The sequence below is a fragment of the Thalassophryne amazonica genome, chromosome 7 (assembly GCF_902500255.1).
Source record: "Thalassophryne amazonica chromosome 7, fThaAma1.1, whole genome shotgun sequence".
In the NCBI taxonomy this organism is placed as follows: Eukaryota; Metazoa; Chordata; class Actinopteri; order Batrachoidiformes; family Batrachoididae; genus Thalassophryne; species Thalassophryne amazonica.
This window is the reverse complement of record NC_047109.1, coordinates 28,525,737-28,542,336: the sequence shown is the minus strand read 5'-3', so window position 1 is coordinate 28,542,336 and position 16,600 is coordinate 28,525,737. Positions and strand designations below refer to the sequence as shown.

The window sequence follows — 16,600 nt, the reverse complement described above, 5'->3', positions numbered from 1 at the left end:
TTAGCTTTTTATTCCAAATATTACAACTCAAACACTTGTCACAATGGAGTTGAAGGACCATGAAATTGCTTGACAACCAGAGGTTTCCACGTGATCCTCACTGACATTTTGAAGAAGTCATAAAACTAGACAAGTCCCTAAATCCTCAAACCTACAATGCAGATTTGTTTTTAGGTGTTGTTTGATGCAAAATATGGAGATTTCCACTGGTACCCCGACTGTAACTGTGTCATTCTTTGTGTATCTCCAGGTGGTTGGAGTGTGTGGGACAAGTGGGCAGAGTGCAGCCGCGAATGTGGAGGTGGAATTCAAATTAGAACTCGGACCTGTCAGTCACCTCCAGAAGAGTCGTACCTGTGTGAAGGAGTGCTGGAGGAGGGTCGGCCCTGCAATCTACAACCTTGTACTGGTGAGTGACGACCAATGCCTTCCATCATCCATGTGTGTGCGATGGTAAGTGACTGTGTCTTCAAGGATATATTTTACTTTTGCTGTTCCTTTCTAACATCTTTCCCATTTGTTTTTACATCCATCATCGCTAAGTCAGTATTTTGACTTAAGGAGTGCATGTTGGAAAGGGGACTTTGATTGATGAAGAAAAACAACATGGTCTGCTATTTTTCAAGACCACTACAGTATGTCAAAAAATAATAATTTAAAAAAGCCGCATTGCAGTCACAAATGCCTTAAGGGACACAGAGAAAATCAACATCTGAGCTGTAATATGTGGAATCTGCTATTTGTCTCATTGTTTGTTTGTTTTTTATAACAAAAGAACCCTCAGTAGTTTCACTGAATTATTTCACTGCATTAAGCTTTTATTATTCGTCGGGAACAAACTGCACACTTCATTATGACAGATGGTCTCACAAAGCTTTTCTTAAGTGACTCATGCCATGCAAGGCATTAAGAAGAAGCTTTGTACACAAATGGACATCAAAATGTCGCAGCTGAACACACATTTAGTAACTCGTCACACAGACCTTCAGAAAAGACAGGTTTGGCCAATGCTGTTCTGAGTGACCAATCACGTTGCGGCTGTGTCCCTAATATTTCCTGTTCATAAAGAAAATCTGGTTGCTAACCCCGCCCCCCTCCCTCCTGGCCTCGCCTCACCCTCTTTAGGCAAAGGTCGCCACCACTCTCGCAGCCAATCCCTTCGCTCAGTGGACAGCCCCAAGCATGATGACGTAGACAAGCCCCGCAATGGACAACAGAGCCCTCAGACAGGTAAGACACCAGGACGCAGGGCGAGTACCTGCATCAGTCACTGTGGCAGCTTAGGGGAAAGCCATTCTTACTACATGTGTACACCATCAAAATTTCAAAAAACAAAAGCTACACTCAAATTTAACATATACATCTATCAAAATCTCCCAAAGTAATGTCTTGTGCACAGTGGACGAATTCCAACATGGACCCTGACTGATCATAGTGAAACTGTATTTGATGTGAGCTTGTAACAGGACACCATGTCCTGTCTGCAAAACATAAAAATAACTGGAGACCTCCCTCTGTTAACAATGCTTTACCCAAAATCATTGGCATCAAACACTCCTGTTGGTCTGAAAGCTGTATGTAATGAACTGAAACAGCATTAAGCCAAAGGAACTGGCCATATGGACCTGAATATACAGATGCTGTGAAGAATCGACAAATGAAATGTGCTGAACAGCTGTCTGTGGATGTTTTGATTTCTCTGCCATGAATATCTCGCTGCCATAGCTTTGTTCTTTATTCCCTATACTTGTTTGGGTTTGGCTTCTGCTGCATCTCCTTTGGAACTTAATTTGAATGCATGTGTTCGTGTTTTGGGGTCTTCTAATTTTTCTTCTTCTTCTTGGTTTTTACCCACCGGCACAACAGATGCAATGCCACCCTCATCTGCTCTGGATTTTGGACCAAAGATCCTATGCAACAGTTCTATGAGTCTAAAAACCTCAAGGAAAACTTTGCTGCGCAGCCCACATGGCAGTTTCAGTAAATTCCTGATAGGTCACTTTTCATGCATATTTAGTATACTTGATGGTTGCATGTTTTATAGTCATGCTCACACAAGCTGAATGGCTCTTTTACTATTATCCTTATTGTGTTGTGCAAGGTGGAAATACCTTCCCTTATTCTGCTGAAGATGACCTCTGATTTTGTTGCTATATCAATATACCTAGCTGTCATGTTGACTTTCCTATGTAATCTGTATCGTGACCTTCCCCTTGTTTCAGTATTCCACCCCCCCCATACTGTGAAGCAATTATTTGTTTGGCATCTTCTTTGTGTGCATGATTGTTCTTCCCAAGGTTCATGAGTGTAGATGCAGGATCAAACACATCACAAATCCACTGGTATTTTGAGAGCTTTGTCTACAACTGTATCATTACCAGTCCAGTGCAACACCTGAATTAATGCAGACACCTCAACAGTCCACCTGTCAGTGTCACCAACTCTTTACCATCATGAACAGTGCCCAAGGGTAAACAGAAACCTCTAATTTTGGAGCAGCATCTTAGGGAACAACCCACCGGTGCCCAGGATAGTGCCACGGTCAGGGTTGGGGGTACTGTCTGTTATGTCAGTCATGTTTTACTTGGCTACATTCTGTTCCATTGTACATTAGAAGTCACATCTTGAAAAAGTCAAGTCTGAAAAATGTATTTCCTCATATTCACTCATTCATACAATTAATCATTAATGCAAGGGCATCCCTCATGTGAAGCACTAACCTCCACAATGGGAACAGTTTGGGGTTCATTGTTTATCAAAGACACTTTGACAGGCAGACAGGAGTAGTCATTCTTCAACCCAACAAACTTTGCGTTTGTGGACATCCTTCTCTTCCAACTGAGTGACAGTTGCAGAGATATCATCATGACAACAGACATTGACTGACAGGTAGAAACATCCTGATTCCTTTGAAATTGGTAAGAAAGCAAAATATCCACAGCTGTTCCGCATGAATATGAAGTTCAAGCTTCATGCAGCCGTCTTTCAAACCTACAGTGGACAAAGTTTGATAATCACAAATAGATTTGGGGTGGCATAGGAATTTAATTGGCTACCCCCCACCCCACCCCACCACCACCACATCCTGTTTAGTTCTGCTCTTGCTTGCCCTTTTGGCTAACAATGGTTGTCTTCTTTTTTTCCTTATTGCTGAACTGACTTTGATCTAGGTAGTAGTGGTAACTGAAAACTCGAGTGACATATCCTCCTGTGGCATTCACTTCCTGTTGAAGTCGATGCAAAAGGATATGACATCAGAACTCTACAGTGAAAGCTGGAAAAGCAGAAGAGAAGTTGCTGCTTATTTCAGTGGCCACCTTCATTCAAAGAATGTGACCTTCGAAGGACCAAATACTGGAAGGTTGGAACTCGGCTTCCCCCATAATATGGACTTTTGAAGGCGGTGGCTCCTGAAATCATACACAGCTACAATATACCCTTAGCCACACTGCAACCCTTCTGCTTTTGGCTACAGAGGTTATATCCTGCATGCTTACTAGTTATGGCCCTGTATTCTCGTCTCCCCCCTCCTTTTCCTCCTATTCCCCTCTCCTTTACCTATCGCCTCAGTAGACTCAGCTTCAGGTGAGGAGTGGTCAGCGTGGAGTGTGTGTTCTGCCACATGTGGGGAGGGCTGGCAGAGTCGCACTCGTTTCTGTGTGTTCTCCTCCTACAGCACTCAGTGCAGTGGGCCACTGCGAGAACAGAGACCATGCAACAACTCTGCTATTTGTCCAGGTAAGCCCTCCCCATCCCTGTTGATGTCAGCTTTCCAGCACTCACCCAACCCTCTCCTGGAACCTGCCTCACCCCTCCCCTCCTTAGGTTAACAGAGCCATATATCCTTAAATGATTTCTATGTCTGCTTGACAGAAAACTCTTTGCTTGTAGATTATAACAATGTCTTATAACACTGTCATAATTGAGAATTTCCGGAGCTCCACCAACATTCAGACAGGCAGGGAGACTCCTCAACCTGGATAATCCCAAAACAAATAACCCTCATCAATACTCTGCACTGTCTCAGGTTTGCATTTATCTGATGATCATAACCTTGTTTTGTTGCTTTTACAGTGTTACAGAGACTGTTTGTCTGTCTATAAATCATAACCTAGCTGCTTTGATTGCAGTGCACGGTGTTTGGGACGAGTGGTCACCTTGGAGTTTGTGTTCATCAACCTGTGGTCGAGGTTACAGGGATCGAACACGAACATGCAAACCCCCACAGTTTGGAGGAGATGACTGTGATGGACCAAGTCAACAGACAAAATTCTGCAACATTGCAGTCTGTCCAGGTAGGGGTCATGTTGCATCTAACCCTTGAGAAAAGTCAAGGTCTTCTAACGGGACAACATGAAGTCTAAATCAAATCATCTTGGTTGTAAAATGGCCTAATGTATGACCAGAGGAAAGCAGAGAAGCTGGAATTAATGCTTAGTGCCCTTGTCAAACAGATGTGTGGCCAAATATAGAAAACAGAGACAGTGAAATTGTAACATCCATGTCTCTGGGAACTCAGCCTATGATGTGGAAAAATGTCTGTGAAGAAATTTTGGAATCATGAAGTCACTGGACAGTGGTATATGGTGATTGTGACATCTTTGTTGGAGGATGAAGTCTTTGAAGTTCACAGGCCTTTTTTGTAACAGGTGCACATGTATAAAACTTGACAGTTTTAATGTATGCACTGTGATTTAAAAAAAAAGTTGTCAAAACTGTACAAAAAATTTGGAGAGGGTTAAAATGATCTATGTACAAGTGAGTCGTGCCAGGCACATTTAATTCCACTTAATAATGCACATAAAATGTGCATGCAGTGTAAAAAAAGAAAGTCCCTTCAGCTGCTTCCTTGTTTTGCACTCTGGGTCGCATGTTGAATTAGTACTGGTTTTATGCCGGATGCTCTTCCTCGTGCAACTTACATGGAAAAATGTGGCAAGGGTGGGGTTTGAGCCGGGAACCTTCCACACTAAAACCAAGTGCACTACCCGCTTGGACACCACCCCTGCATATCCAAAAGAAAAAAATGGCATTGTTAGATATATTAATGAATCATAATTATTCCAAATTAACTGTTTAATTGTTAAAATATATCATCCAATAGATTTTACAACCCCAATTCCAATGAAGTTCGGTGTAAATAAAAACAGAATACAATGATTTGCAAATCCTCTTCAAACTATATTCAATTGAATACACCACAAAGACAGTGTTAATGTTCAAACTGAAAAAAACTTTATTGTTTTTGTGCAAATATTTGCTCATTTTGAAATGGATGCCTGCAACACGTTTCAAAAAAGCTGGGACAGTGGTCTGTTTACCACTGTGTTACATCACCTTTCCTTCTAACAACACTCAATAAGCATTTGGGAACTGAGGACACTAATTGTTGAAGCTTTGTAGGTGGAATTTTTTCCCATTCTTGCTTGATGTACGACTTCATTTCTTCAACAGTCCAGGATCTCCGTTGTCGTATTTTGCACTTCATAATGCACCACACATTTTCAATGGGTGACAGGTCTGGATTACATGCAGGCCAGTCTACTACCTGCACTCTTTTACTATGAAGCCACGCTGTTGTAACATGTGCAGAATGTGGCTTGGCATTGTCTTGCTGAAATAAGCAGGGACGTCCCTGAAAAAGACGTTGCTTGGATGGCAGCATGTGTTGCTCCAAAACCTGGATGTACATTTCAGCATTGATGGTGCCATCACAGATGTGTAAGTTGCCCATGCCATGGGCACTAACACACCCCAATAACATCACAGATGCTGGCTTTTGAACTTTGCTCTGGTAACAATCTGGATGGTCTTTTTCCTCTTTTGTCTGGAGGACATGATGTCCATGATTTCCAAAAACAGTTTGAAATGTGGACTCATCAGACCACAGCACACTTTTCCACTTTGCGTCTGTCCATTTCAAATGAGCTCGGGCCCAGAGAAGGCGGCGGCATTTCTGGATGTTGTTGATGTATGACTTTCGCTTTGCATGGTAGAGTTTTAACTTGCACTTGTAGATGTAGTGATGAACTGTGTTAACTGACAATGGTTTTCTGAAGTGTTCCTGAGGCCACGCGTTAAAATCCTTGACACAATTATGTCGGTTTTTAATGCAGTGCCACCTGAGGGATCAGGCATTCAGTGTTGGTTTTTGGCCTTGCTACTTAAGTGTTGAAAGTTCTCCAGATTCTCTGAATCTTCTGATTACATTATTAACTGTAAATGATTGAATCCCTAAATTCCTTGCAATTGAACACTGAGAAACATTGTTCTTAAACTGTTGGACTATTTTTTTCACACAGTTGTCCACAAAGGGGTGATCCTCGCCCAATCTTTGCTTGTGAATGGCTGAGCCTTTTGGGGATGCTCCTTTTATACCCAATCATGACACTCAATCAGTTTCTAATTAACCCGTTCACCTGTGGAATGTTCCAAACAGGTGTTCTTTGAGCATTCATCAACTTTCCCAGTCTTTTGTTGCTCCTGTCCCAGCTTTTTTGAAATATGTTGCAGATATAATATTTTCACAAAAACAAAAGTCTATCAGTTTGAACATTAAATATCTCGTGTTTGTGGTGTACTCAGCTGAATATAGGTTGAAGAGGATTTGCAAATCATTGTATTCTGTTTTTATTTACATTTCACACAACATCCCAACTTCAATGGAATTGGGGTTGTACATTACACACGTTTAATGTTTCATCAGCCCACCACAGCTGCTGAAAATGTTAACATGTTCATAGTGGATATGAGTGGATTATTGCCATCATTTGGACGAGGTCTTGCCTCCGATACCTTGATCAGTGGTGGGCACAGCTAACCAAAAAGTTAGCTTTGATAACCACTAATCAGATAACTGAAAAGTTATACAACCCCTGGCAAAAATTATGGAATCACCGGCCTCGGAGGATGTTCATTCAGTTGTTTAATTTTGTAGAAAAAAAGCAGATCACAGACATGACACAAAACTAAAGTCATTTCAAATGGCAACTTTCTGGCTTTAAGAAACACTATAAGAAATCAGGAAAAAAAAATTGTGGCAGTCAGTAACGGTTACTTTTTTAGACCAAGCAGAGGAAAAAATATGGAATCATGAAAAACAAAAGAACGCTCCAACACATCACTAGTATTTTGTTGCACCACCTCTGGCTTTTATAACAGCTTGCAGTCTCTGAGGCATGGACTTAATGAGTGACAAACAGTACTCTTCATCAATCTGGCTCCAACTTTCTCTGATTGCTGTTGCCAGATCAGCTTTGCAGGTTGGAGCCTTGTCATGGACCATTTTCTTCAACTTCCACCAAAGATTTTCAATTGGATTAAGATCCGGACTATTTGCAGGCCATGACATTGACCCTATGTGTCTTTTTGCAAGGAATGTTTTCACAGTTTTTGCTCTATGGCAAGATGCATTATCATCTTGAAAAATGATTTCATCATCCCCAAACATCCTTTCAATTGATGGGATAAGAAAAGTGTCCAAAATATCAACGTAAACTTGTGCATTTATTGATGATGTAATGACAGCCATCTCCCCAGTGCCTTTACCTGACATGCAGCCCCATATCATCAATGACTGTGGAAATTTACATGTTCTCTTCAGGCAGTCATCTTTATAAATCTCATTGGAACAGCACCAAACAAAAGTTCCAGCATCATCACCTTGCCCAATGCAGATTCGAGATTCATCACTGAATATGACTTCATCCAGTCATCCACAGTCCATGATTGCTTTTCCTTAGCCCATTGTAACCTTGTTTTTTCTGTTTAGGTGTTAATGATGGCTTTTGTTTAGCTTTTCTGTATGTAAATCCCATTTCCTTTAGGCAGTTTTTTACAGTTCGGTCACAGACGTTGACTCCAGTTTCCTCCCATTTGTTCCTCATTTGTTTTGTTGTGCATTTTCGATTTTTGAGACATACTGCTTTAAGTTTTCTGTCTTGACGCTTTGATGTCTTCCTTGGTCTACCAGTATGTTTGCCTTTAACAACCTTCCCATGTTGTTTGTATTTTGTCCAGAGTTTAGACACAGCTGACTGTGAACAACCAACATCTTTTGCAACATTGCGTGATGATTTACCCTCTTTTAAGAGTTTGATAATCCTCTCCTTTGTTTAAATTGACATCTCTCGTGTTGGAGCCATGATTCATGTCAGTCCACTTGGTGCAACAGCTCTCCAAGGTGTGATCACTCCTTTTTAGATGCAGACTAACAAGCAGATCTGATTTGATGCAGGTGTTAGTTTTGGGGATGAAAATTTACAGGGTGATTCCATAATTTTTTCCTCAGAATTGAGTGATTCCATATTTTTTTCACTCTGCTTGGTCTAAAAAAGTAACCGTTACTGACTGCCACAAATTTTTTTTCCTGATTTCTTATAGTGTTTCTTAAAGCCAGAAAGTTGCCATTTGAAATGACTTTAGTCTTGGGGTCCAGCCAGTGTGCAGTCATCCCCATGTAGGACCTGTTGTGGGCTGACCAACAGTCCGCAGTGGTCGCCACCCAGGGGACATCCTCGAACAATCTGTAATTAAAAATTATAAATCATAAATAAACAAATTGTAAAATTTAAAATGTAATAATGACTATCTGTATCAATTATTTTTAATAATTGAAACAAGAAATTTAGCATTAGACAACATTACAACGAATTTGCCCTATTGACGTATCCCATAATCCCTTGCGTGCCAGAGAGTCACTGCAGTCAAATATAGAGAATCAACACGATGACAGTTGTAAATAATATTATACTACAAAATTTATTTTTTTTATGCTTTTGTTTTCATCACGTCAATAAGCGACTGCTGCATGCTACCCTGAAAATTTCCTAAAACAATTATAACAAATAATCTGTGTCTGTTACGTTTAATCTGCGTGGAATTTAATAAACGCAAACCGAATTTCAGACATATTATATATATTAGTCTGGAACAAAGAGGACAAACAGTGCTGTAAAGAATAATAATCAAGACAAAGAGCAAACTTCACTTTCCCTCAGAACGACATGATCAGGAAGTGATTGTAGCTCACAGCAGCTCCCTTTGAAAATAACAGAGAGACAGACTGTGATTCTCACATGTTTACATAAAACAAACAATAACAACGTCTATAAACGCAAAGAATATATTCATGAGAGTTTTAGACACAATATAAAAATAGTTTTATATTGCGATGTTAATGGTGTTGTCCATGTGCAGCGGTTAAAGTGCAGCGTGATCAGAGCATCTCAGTGAAGTTCTCAATGTTACTGAGAACTCACAGTGCGGCGACCTCTCCGAGGTTTTGCAGGATTTGAAACGTCAATAAGGTGAATAGCAATAATAAAACAATCATACAAAATTATTTTGGGATTATTATTGTAGTACCTTTACTATGCAAATCAAGTGTGCAAATCAACCTAAGTGTAATGAAATTGCATTTCTAAATGCGGAAAATCTGGATAAAAAGTAGATTAGGAAAACATGATAATATTAAAAAATATATAATAAATTAATACACAAAACTGATTTCTCAGTTGACCTAATTAACCGAATGGGCAGCAAAAGCTTATACACACTTATACTACCCATTTTACCTCAGTAAATTTTACCAGCTATACTAAAATAATAGTACCCAATGGAGCAAAACGGGGGCTGATCACGAAATGGAGCAGACTGACCCAGTGGCTGACGTTTTATCTCTTGAACACCAGATGGCGCTGCTGCCTCGAATACATTAGACTGACAACCGCCCCAGAATTGGGCCATATACTTGCCCAAACTTGCCCAAAGTGAGGCCCACTAATGCTGACGTCAGCGTCTCAACCACCAACCAATCACAGGCTAGGAGAGAGAGAGAGAGAGAGAGAGACTGACCAGTATCTGGCCCAATTTATAGTGGGCGCAAAACAAAGACCAAACAATTGAATAAAAGTGCTTATTTGGACTCAGTGTGCTCAGTTTCGTTACATTTTATCCCATTTTGTGATTTTCATTTTTCAGTCCCCATTTTGCGTTTTACCCCTCAGAACAGAAGCAAAAAGAGAGCGGAACAAGCAAAACACAAACATTTGAAGATATTAATAAACTTAAATGTCTCATCTTAACAACAATAAGTAGTGCACATCTCGCTTTGTACACAATTGCAATGGAATTTCACATTTTGGATTTAACATAATTTGTGTGTTTTCAAAATTAATTTAACATCAATAACTCGCAAGAAATTTAGTATCTTACAATTTCAGTTTCATCATCATGTACTGTTAAGCAAGCTTCTACTTGAATTTCAAAATACAATACACTTTGTTTTGCAAAAAATACCTTATAAGATACTCCTCCAGCTGTTTGTGGCTGGTCAAGATCTTCCTCCCCAGGGTGCGGCGGGACATCGACGTTTTACTGGGGTTCAAGGTCTTGACCAAACTGATGAATGTGGGGGACTCCACAACATGCAGGGGCAGCATGTTGCATACGAAGAGGTCCATGATCTTCGAGTCCACCACAGACTGGCGGACGCCAATGTCAGCAGCCGACTGTGCAAAGGCCCCCCGAATAGTTGGCTGGGACAGCTGACTTTTTTTTGCAGGTGGCTGCCCACCAAATGAAGACTGGCTGCTGCTGCTGCTGCTAGCTGACGAACGCCTGTGTTTCCCACGTGAAGAACCGGCCTTGATCCTTTCTTCAAATTGGATTGCATGGCCTGGGTGGTTCCTCTTCACATGGGACTTTAAATTACAAAGGCTGGTTGTGTGCCCTTTAATTGTTGTCTCCTTTGGGTGACACAGGACACACTGTAAAAAAAGGATGCTAGCGTTCTTCTTGTCCACCGATTGGAAAACAAAGAACTCCTCCAGGTGAGGCCACAGGTTCTGGACCTCATGGCAGGCCTGGGCCTCAGCCTGAGCTGCTCCAGACACCTCCCCACTCAATCCAGGCTCCTCTTGGACGTCATCCTCAGGCCGTCGAACACAAACAACGTTTTCCTCACTCATTTTTCCCCCCAAAAAACCACCGTAAGCTGAGAAAAAAAAAAAAAATGCTCGCTGGCTCGCTCACTCGCTGCTAGTCACGTTCGAAATGCACGAAGACTAACTACTAAACACGAGGCTGTCGACGTCATCAGCCAGCAACAGCCAGTCAGAGCATGCGCAGAGCACAGTGAAGTTTTTATTTTGTAATTTTGTTTTTAATCTATCGATATAATATATATATATATATATATATATATATATATATATATATATATATATATATATATATATATATATATATAACTTAAAGACCATTTCTATAAAAAAACAGTAAATCGCAGGAGTCACAGTTTATCTCTGTATAACGTCACCCATGTTGCATTCAGTGTGAATGGTAAAATTTATAACTCTCAGCCTCTGAGAGTGCTCTCGTCTGTTATTATGAATTTATGGGGAAGTGATTGTTGTACAAAAGCTTCAGATAACTGTCGCTGAGATAGATGATGACTGGAGTGCAGTTTTAAACAGAAACGAGGCAATAACCTTGTTGCTGAAGAACTGAAAAGACCCACGTGCAGTGAAGGCACAGTGAGCGTGCCCTCTCCCTTCTGAGCTCCGACACAGTGAGCGTGCCCTCTCCCTTCTGAGCTCCGACAGCGGCCTGACTGTTGCACACAGCCTGGAGGAGCCAGGAACGATTTTAGCTGTTTACAAACCTTTTTGACTGTTAAACCTTACTCACTTCACCACCAAAAAAAATGTTATCGGACTGAACGTTATCGGAACTTAATGTATCGGAAGATAATTGGTCCGATAATGGTTTTAAAATTTATCTGAAAAGATAATCCGATGATGAAAACGTTATCTTCGATAATTATCTGTTATCGGATTGTCGGAACTGTGCCCACCACTGACTATTTGTATTGATTTGGACGTGGCCACATCAGATTACACTGTCGGCTTCTGATAAACCAGTTTCACTCTAAGTGCCACAGGGGCTCCTGGGTAAATTCAAGGATCACAAACACACAAGAATGCACGAAAAATGAGTGAATAAAAAATAAAATCCCAACACTGTCATCATCTTTCAAAAGTAGTAAAACACAGTATTAGAAGCCACAGTTTATCTTGGTATTCGATACACCGTCATTTACGAACTAAAAAGCTGCTGCTTTTTCACACACTTTCAACCTTGCGGCTTAAACAACCAAAATACATCCATTAATGCATTGATTGGCAGAGTAAAATATACGTAGAAAGAAATAAAGAAATAAAATAATGTTAAAATTAGTCTGTTTTGTTTTTGTGTTGAGCAGCCGATAATACTTCTTCTTCTTTCGGATTTAATGGTGGATGGCACCAGCTTAAGGTGCATTTACCGCCACCTACCGGGCTGGTGAGTGATCGCTGAGATTTTACAAAACCTTAACTCCTGGCAGCCATAGTCGGTTGTTTACATGCAATGAAATAATCCAGTGTCCTTTAGATATTTAAATAATTCTTTTTGCACGCTGTGTGATGGGTTTTGCAGCAGATTTCAAAGGGACAAGGGACGGAAATGCTGTAATGTCCAAAGTGAACCTGAACTACACTACCACAATGATCCCTGCGTCGACCGGCCAGTCACATTTTGTGCTTAATGATGACGTCATCAGCAAGTGACAGTCAGTCTACCTTAAATAAACACACAACAGATGGACTAAAATGTTTGATTTTAGGGTTTACATATGTTTTTGTCCATTTACTTTGCTCACGTTAGCAAAAAAAAAAAAAAAAAGTTATCAGACTGAAAGTTATCAGAACAGAAGATACCTGAACAGAAGATAATTGGTCCGATGATGGTTTTAAAACTCGTCTGAAAAGCTTATCTGCTGGCAAAAACATTAGCTTCCTTAATTATCTGCTGTCGGATTAGCTGAACTGTGTCCACCACTGATTGTGATGAAACAAATACTTTCCCAACTGCAATTTTATATTATACTAGTAAGTTGCCTGTGGGGATCCACAGGCTCCAGATTGGATAGTGTTTACAAAATCAATTGCTGACATTTTTCAAAGGTGGTAATAAATTATGCAAAGTTTCTATAATGAGTTGGAATGGCGTGTCAGTCCAGAATGTTTTTCGAACCTTAGACCATAAATTGTATAGGTTCTTGTTATCATATACATGTTATTATTATTATTGTTATTATTATAGTTATAATCGTTTTTTGAAGAACTCAAACCTTTTTATTTGCTGTTAATTAAGTAACTTTTTAATGTTATTTACTGTCTTAAAGTATTTAGAAATTGTTTAGGTTCTTGTTATCATATACACACTAAATAATATTTTTTATTATTATTAATATTAGTATTAATTTATTATTCTGTTTTGTCATTTGACATTCAAATGAACCCCAATGGAAATCAGTTTTCACTTTCTTGTGTCATCCATGTATTTTTAACATACTTACAATTATATTATGTACTTACATTGAACTTACCAAATAAAATCACACACACACGCATAGATGCTGTTAATGCACAGATGATTTACTGCCCCTTGCTGGAATGCATACACGCATGCAGAGCTTTTTGTTTTTCTGCATTCTTCCGCAAGCCAGTGCTTTTATTTTTACACACCCATAAACAGACATGGTGGCGGAAGACATCAAACACACTACACTTTTCACTCACAGTAACGCCCACATAACGCTTAACTAAATTGACTAAACCATTTGAACACTTTTCACTCACAGTAACGCCCACATAACGCTTAACTAAATTGACTAAACCATTTGAACTAATCAGGACCCAAAGCAATTCCATGAGGTACTGGATATGTTATGTAGCACCAGCATGTCTTCTTAAACCTAACACTTTCAATATCCAATTGGCCTCAACTTATGTGTTGCATATATTTTTATGTGTTTTTATGTGTTTTATTGATGCCTCAAAAGCGTTTGTCCATGTAAATCATGAAAAATTGTTTCATAAACTGTACAATAGAGGAGTTCTGAAATATTTATTGAGAATTTTAGTGTATTGGTATGCTCACCAGTCTGTGTGTGTGAAATGGGGAAACTATGTATCTTCTCCCTTTCATGTGAGGAATGGGGTAAGACTAGGCAGCATTCTCTCACCTTGCCTTTTTAATGTGTATATGGACAATCTGTCTAATCTGTTGAATCAATGTAGGACTGGCTGTGGGGTTGTTCATACAACCATAAACCACCTAAAGTACGCCGATGACTTTGTAATTTTCTGTCCGTGTAGCGCTGGGTTGCAGCAGCTGTTAAAGGTTTGCTCTCAGTACGGTATAGACTTTGATATTAAATACAATGCAAAAAAGAGCAACATCATGATTGTCAGAAGTAAAGAGGACTCTAAATTGTGTTTTCCTGCCTTCTCTCTGTCGGGCAGCATCCTCCAAGTGTGTGATGAAGTGAAATATTGGGACATTACATAACCGCTGACCTGTCTGATGATAGAGACATTCACGTTCAGTGTTGTATTCAATATGTACAAGCTAATATGCTTGTTCGTAAGTTCTCTATGTGCTCTATACCTGTTAAAACTGCACTTTTTAAAGCATATTGCACTTCAATGTATACTGCCCACCTGTGGCGGCATTAAAAACAAAGTAGTATGCACAAATTTCAGGTTGCATACAATGACAGCATGAGAATGCTGCTTAAGGTGTCGCGATGGAGTAGTGCCAGTCAGATGTTTGTAATGTCCCAACCTGTGCTGCTGTGCTCAGAAACCTCATGTACAGATGCATGTGCAGACTCACAGATTGTGTAAACAGCATCATTCACACACTGACCAGCCCTGCACAGAGCTCGGTCAGGTTCTTTTCTAAACTGTGGAAACACTGGCGCCTCAGCTTACATGGCCATGGATGAAATTGGTCTTTTATTGTCTTTTTTTTGTTTGTTTTGTATGTTCCTCTGTGTTATTATGGACCATGTGTCTGAAATAAAGTTTGATGATGATGATGATGATGATATTTGATAGCACAACACATTCATTGCACTGATGTTGAGTCTTCCTATTTGTATGGTGTCCTCAGTGGATGGAGTGTGGAATGAGTGGTCCAGTTGGAGCTCCTGTTCTACCTCCTGCTCAAATGGTACCATGCAGCGCACAAGGGAATGCAATGGGCCATCATATGGAGGGTCAGAATGCAGAGGGGAGTGGCTGGAAACTGTTGACTGCTTTCTTGGAGACTGTCCTGGTATGAGAGAACCAGTGTGACTAAAATGTACTGTATTCCACAACAGCTACAAAGCAGGATGTTAGATTATCATATAGCATTTTGTAAAATACATTCAAGTTGTTATGATATGTTGAAGCATGTTGCATTGTGAAAAATAAACATTTACCATTTTCAGGGTAATTTTTAAGTTGAAATCATGAGGATATGATACACATGCACTCATCTCTCAGGACAAAGACCATTACTTAACCCTCTGGGGCCGATGCCATCGTATACGACGGCTGGGACCAAGCTTTACTAAATTCTAAATAACGTTTGAATGATATGAGATAGAAACTTACTTTTTTTTTGCTGAAAAGTTAACTCCGCGGACCTTTGATCCACCGTCGGCCATCTTTGTACTCCTCATAGACGCTGTGTGAGGACCTGCACAATGTGAGTGTCCAAACGGAATTGGTTCACCGTCACATGGTTTTCCAAAATCCAATCGTAGGGCAGATTTACCTCACGTGATAAACCAAAGATTGTTTTCAGGAGTGATATCTTACTAGTTGGCCCGTTTGAATAGGCCCTAACTCCTCCAATGCGCCCTGCACCATTACGCACAGCGAAAGTGAAAGCAGACGGAGAGCCTCACATGACAATCTCACGTGCTCAAACAAAGACTGTGTAACTATCAGGATTCCTCCACTAGTTTACATTTGAATGTTACTGGATTACTCTGTGGCTCTCTCCCTCTGGCATAAAGCACTGTTTACGATATCAATGGGGTGAGGGAGAGGGACCGCTCCTCAGACTGTAGGAGCCAAAGTGTGAAATGAAAGCTACTTACAGAGTCAGACAGAAGACTCCAAAACACAGTAGAAATAGAAATTGGTGATGTGACCTTTGTGTAATACCAGACAGAAATTGCTTTGAGATGAAGACAAACAAAAACGCATAGACCATAGGCATTTGTGTTTATTGTTTGACCTTTTTTGTTGTACAGTCTTTCACACAAAACCTCAAATTATCTTTATAAATGTCAAACCAGTTGTTTATTATAGTTTACTGTGTGTTTTGAATAAATGTGTGTGGAAAATAATTTTTTACTTTACTTTTTCTTTTGTTATTTCTGATTGTAAACCTTTATTGCACTTATAAAATACAACAAAATATATATTATGAAAGAACAGGTTGTCCTGAAAAAAGAGACATAAAATTTGATTGTGGGATGCAGGGAGAGCTGTTAACAGCAATAATAAAACATTTATGCCAGGCGAGTGAACTGTCCAAACAATGTCCTGGGACCCCAGAGGGTTAATTACAAAGATGTTGTCTGAGTAACATGAATTCATTCTCTGAAGATGTTTTAAAATTGTATTTGACATCAATGTATAATTCCTAAATACAGGATAAAGATTGCAGGTTTCTTCCTTTAGATATAAACCTTGTCAAACGCCATGGGATG

The 16,600-nt window shown here is 39.9% G+C and overlaps 1 protein-coding gene across 1 annotated transcript in view; it reads left to right on the top strand.

Moving 5' to 3' along the window:
* Positions 1-16,600, top strand: part of LOC117513733 (adhesion G protein-coupled receptor B1-like) — a 712,829-nt gene that overhangs the window by 345,835 nt on the left and 350,394 nt on the right. Inside the window, 5 exon segments of the mRNA XM_034173969.1 lie at positions 251-409; positions 1,126-1,230; positions 3,571-3,738; positions 4,131-4,295; positions 15,004-15,168. Coding sequence (XP_034029860.1) covers positions 251-409; positions 1,126-1,230; positions 3,571-3,738; positions 4,131-4,295; positions 15,004-15,168 — 762 coding nt within the window.